General features: G+C 40.9%; 2 protein-coding genes across 2 annotated transcripts in view; one reads left to right on the top strand and one right to left on the bottom strand.

Moving 5' to 3' along the window:
• The window catches only part of CSUI_010666 (uncharacterized protein), a 9,899-nt gene extending 7,664 nt beyond the window's left edge, over window positions 1-2,235 (top strand). Inside the window, exons 7-8 of the mRNA XM_068070768.1 lie at window positions 153-255; window positions 1,186-2,235. Coding sequence (XP_067917255.1) covers window positions 153-255; window positions 1,186-1,376 — 294 coding nt within the window. The 3' untranslated portion in view covers window positions 1,377-2,235. The remainder of the gene's footprint in view (window positions 1-152; window positions 256-1,185) is intronic.
• Window positions 1,181-4,604, bottom strand: CSUI_010667 (uncharacterized protein). The gene has a single exon (XM_068070769.1). The coding sequence runs from the start codon at window positions 1,814-1,816 to the stop codon at window positions 1,421-1,423; it is 396 nt and encodes a 131-aa protein (XP_067917256.1). The 5' UTR covers window positions 1,817-4,604; the 3' UTR covers window positions 1,181-1,420.

Genomic DNA, 4,604 nt, shown 5'->3' on the forward strand with positions numbered 1-4,604 from the left:
AAGATAGATAGATAGATAGGCTCGAGAAGTCATCCATACGTATCCAAACTCGTTTGCCATGTGACTATCCTGTACATGCAAAGATAGACCCAGAGGGTGAGAAATCGTGTGGAGTGTACGACCGTATATCTGTCATGTCTTGATCTGTAGAGACGTATTTGGAGGCAGAATACCGAGTGTATACTCTCAAAAGAGAGCTAAGGAAGCTCTACGCGGATTGGATTAAAGAAGGAATGCCGAATGAAGTCAAGCAACGTAAGTACACACATGGTAGATCTATAAATTTATGGTATATGTATATGTGTGTATACATATGTCATATGGAACGTAGCTGTATGCATATATACGGGTACATTGTCATGTATACATGTGTATGTTGTATTTGCACATATGCAATCTTCTTGCGCATGTACTCTACTACCCGTAGAAGAAAAAGTGTCTACAAGCATACACACGTCGCGATACATATGATACATACATCCATCATTTTTTGCACGTATCTGTCTATCTATACGTATGCCTACGCATGCATCCCCCGTGGAGATACACGGGAGCTACACCTACCACCTAAAGTCTCATACACATGCTACAACACTCTGCCTGTGAAGTCTACAGGACAGTTAACCTCTATAGAAACGTCTCAACACTGTAAAACATATATATATATACATATTTATATATATACATACTTATATAGACATATATATGTATAGGTAGGTAGATATGCAGATACTCTGATGGCGGCCTTGTCTTACACGCAGACCCCTGCCTGCTAATTTCCAGCGGGGCGTATTGTAGACGTGTATATATATATATATACATACATGCATGTGTTGATATATCCATTCTCTACCATCTGCATGTATACTTTCCCACATATGTGAGCGCATGATGAGTAGAAGCAAGACTCTCTCATGTTTCGAAAACTTCATACTCATCTTTCTCTATACGGAGTGACTACGGTCTACACACATCTCATTCTACCAGATATACGTGCTGCTTCTATCCAGTCCTTCGCCTATACTTACATGTATGGAAAGAAAGAAACATGTACATCTGTCTTTATAGAGCTATATGTATATCTGTCTGTATATGTATATATATATAGATAGATAGATATACATACCAAGTCTCAGGGTGATAGGGTCTGTGTTTGTCTGTCTGTGTGTGTGTATGGATGTGTAGCGAATAAGAAGGATTTCTTAGTCTACTGGATGAAACTATCGAAGCGTCAAAGAAAGAAACTTCTCTACGAAGAGAAAGAAAAAGCACCGAAAGATGCATCGAACGCAGAGTTGATGAGAAGAATCAAGAAACGGGTTCTCTTACACAAAATTGCCCTTCACAGTCAAGAAGATACACCTCAAGGTCTCTAAAGGCAAACATGATCTAGATCAGTGCTGAGAGAGGCATCTGAAGTTTAATGCACATAGAGAGGGAAGGAGACACAGACAAGAGAAAAGTTAGATGGAGAGTACCAGCCATCATATACGAAGGAGAGATGTTCAGCCGTTACCTCGCTCTCTCTCTCTTTGCTCTTGTTAAGGTTATGAGGTGAGAAAGGAAAGAAAGACTCTCGATGCAGTCGGTCGATACAAGAGAAAGTCAAAGCAAGCGAAGAGAGAGCTCCTAAAGTCTCTATCTCTTTCTTGAGAGAAGTCAGATAAGAGATCCATGCGATATATGTGTACAGATACGCATATATATATAGATATACATATACATGTATATAGAGGGTATGAATACGTTGCCATAGACGTGTATGTATGTGAGAATGTGTAGAGGTACCTGGCTCTGGGCTAGTTGGCGACGTCATGCTTGAGAAGCGGAAATAGACGACAGAAGAAGGAAGGGAGTTCAAGAAAGAAAGAAAAAGAAAGAAAGTCAGGGTGATAAGGAGGAAGAAGCATGAGAAGACCAGTCATATTGCTACTAAGACTCCAGGAGAAGCACACATATACATGGGATACGTACTGTTTGGATGTATGTACAAGATGAAAAGATGTGTCTGTACTCGCCTTAAGAAAGGTATCTCTCCAGTTTATTCTCCAAGAAGAGAGAGAGAAAAGAAAAGGGACAAAAGGACATCTGTATCATGCTCGCCAACGCATGAAGACCAATCTATGGTAATAGGGCCATAGAAAGATACGTTTTTCCTCATGATTCCTTGTGAAAAGAAGTTCTTTCATGAAGTTGTTTTGTATGTGAAAAAGAATTCAGTGCATTCGGGATGGATAAAGTTAAACAGACGATGACTTGTTAAATCTCTTTGGTTCGGTGTATCCCCTCTTTCTTGCTCTACGGAGGTGACCGAAGGAGAAGAGGGAGATCCTGTTGAGCTGAAGTCTCTCCTACGAATGACTGACTCTCCGTGTGAAGATCTTCTTCAACTATGGAGTGCATTCCTACACAACATATGAATGATGGATCTCTCTCTGCTCGAGTATATCATGAAGAAAGTTATATAAAGAGGCAGATGTAGATGTATGGTAATCCGCACTGTCGAGACATGGGTGTCAGATCGAACACCGTCTCTCTCTGTTTCTCTCTCCAGATAGGTATACAAAGACACGTTGTCTCTGCTTCTTCCACGCCTACGACGCGTCTCTCCTTGCCACACCGAAGAGGAGCGTAGCTGTGACAGAGCTCAGTATTGATCAGTCACTCCATCTATATAGATAGATAGACAGATACGTGGCTAAATAGGTATAACTGGCTGATAGTTTTAGTGAAGAGAGGAGTCCTATGTCTTTGTTCCTTTCGGTAGGTTTGTTTTGTCGAGCGTTCCATTCCTAAGCTAGGAACCCAGTCATCTTGTCTACATCGAGTGCCCTCTCTTTGTGCACAAAGAAACGAGGAGGAATGTCTCTCTATCTATACATACGTACCCCCAAGAAATAGCAATGCATGCAATAAAATCGTTGTTTCTCGCTGATACAAAAGGCCCTGCGCTGCCAGTCTCCGCCCCGTACCGGCAGCACCGGGCAATGGGAGTTCCGGCAAAAAGAAGTGCCTACTTTCCTATGTATTCTTTTCATTCATACAGACTCGATATCTCCTCGTCCAGTGTATGAGAAATCTGCCTAGAGACATACGACGTGAACGTCTGATACCTCCTATACATCTGCATCGTCACTGCCTACGTGTATTATCCCTCCTATACACACAATCCATCTATATAGAGTAGATACACCCGACAGTACAAACGCGCAGATAGATCTCATTGTCCTCTTTCTGGCACGTCCTCGTACCTATCTATCGATCTTCGTATATAGATATATCGACACATCGATACAGCTATCTATCTAGATGTGTATGTGTAGACACCTAGTGTATTCCCATGACGATATGAAGAGATTCTTGCATATCTGACGGACAACCCCTAGCTCCAAGAAAAAGAAAAGAAAGGATGAGTGAGAGAAAGAAGCGAAGCAACTTCTTTCTTCTTCTTTTTCATAACTATCACACAATCTCTCTTTCTTCTTTCTTGTTGATACCAAGCTGGACAATTTCTAAGGCTATCTGTTTCTTTCTCTTTCCCGTCCAAATAGGATCTACGCATGCAAATAGAAACGGACTTGACACGAGCGAGCGACGTCTATGGATCTTCATTCGTTTTGTCTTTCTTTCTGCATTCATGAAAAAAAGGGAAGAAGAGTAAATTCTTCTTCCGCAAGAAAAGAGAGAAAGAAAGATCCAAGCAAAGGAACAGGATAGAGACAGTGAGAATGGATTCTTCTCTTCTCTGCTACTCCACAGCCATATACGCAGCCAAGATTAAAATATTAGCTCACAAAGGCTCTTTCTTCTCTCTCTCTTCTCTTGCTTTCTAGATAGGGGAAAAAAACTCCCTGCACTTCCATAGATATAGACATATATAGATATAGATCTAGATATATACACTAGTGAATCGCTGGGTGTCTGCCAGCTTGAAGGAGAAAAGAATGAATGAATGACTGAACTAACTAGTAGATCTAAGAAACTTAGGATGGACTATGTATATAAGTATGGATGAGGTGTATGTACACCACTCATACTCATCGAGATGATCGTTAGTTATCTGGCCAGCCCATATTTCTTTTTCTACTCTTTGAAGAGAAAGAAAGAAAAAGCATTTTATCTCGAACCAGAAAATGTCTCTCTTCTACCTACATAGACTCACAACACACTTTGGAGGGCTCTCTCCCTCTCTACCTTAATCTCCCTTCTCTCTATCGACATACAGACATCTATTTATACACAATGAAACCTGTCCTTTCTTCTTCTTGCTTTCCTTTCTAGTTTGTTTTCTCTTTCATTCCTGTATCTTCATTCTTCTTCTTGCAAAGAACTCAGAAAGAAAGACGCCTTCTTTTTCCCCTTCTTCTTCTTCCCCAGACCAACAGCCTTCTCTCAGAATCTCTCGCATGAACCTCCCCAGAAAAGCTCTACTCGTAGATGACCCTCCCTACATACATGCATATCTATCTATATGTAGATAGACGAACAAATAGAAAAGAGGTCTTTCGCCTTCTTTCTTCTCCTTTTACATGATCTTGTTTAACGGATGGTAGCTTACCCGGCATTTCTTGCTTTCTCTTTTTCTCTTTCTTTCCTTTCTCTTC

Source organism: Cystoisospora suis (assembly GCF_002600585.1).
Source record: "Cystoisospora suis strain Wien I chromosome Unknown contig_7950, whole genome shotgun sequence".
NCBI lineage: Eukaryota > Apicomplexa > Conoidasida > Eucoccidiorida > Sarcocystidae > Cystoisospora > Cystoisospora suis.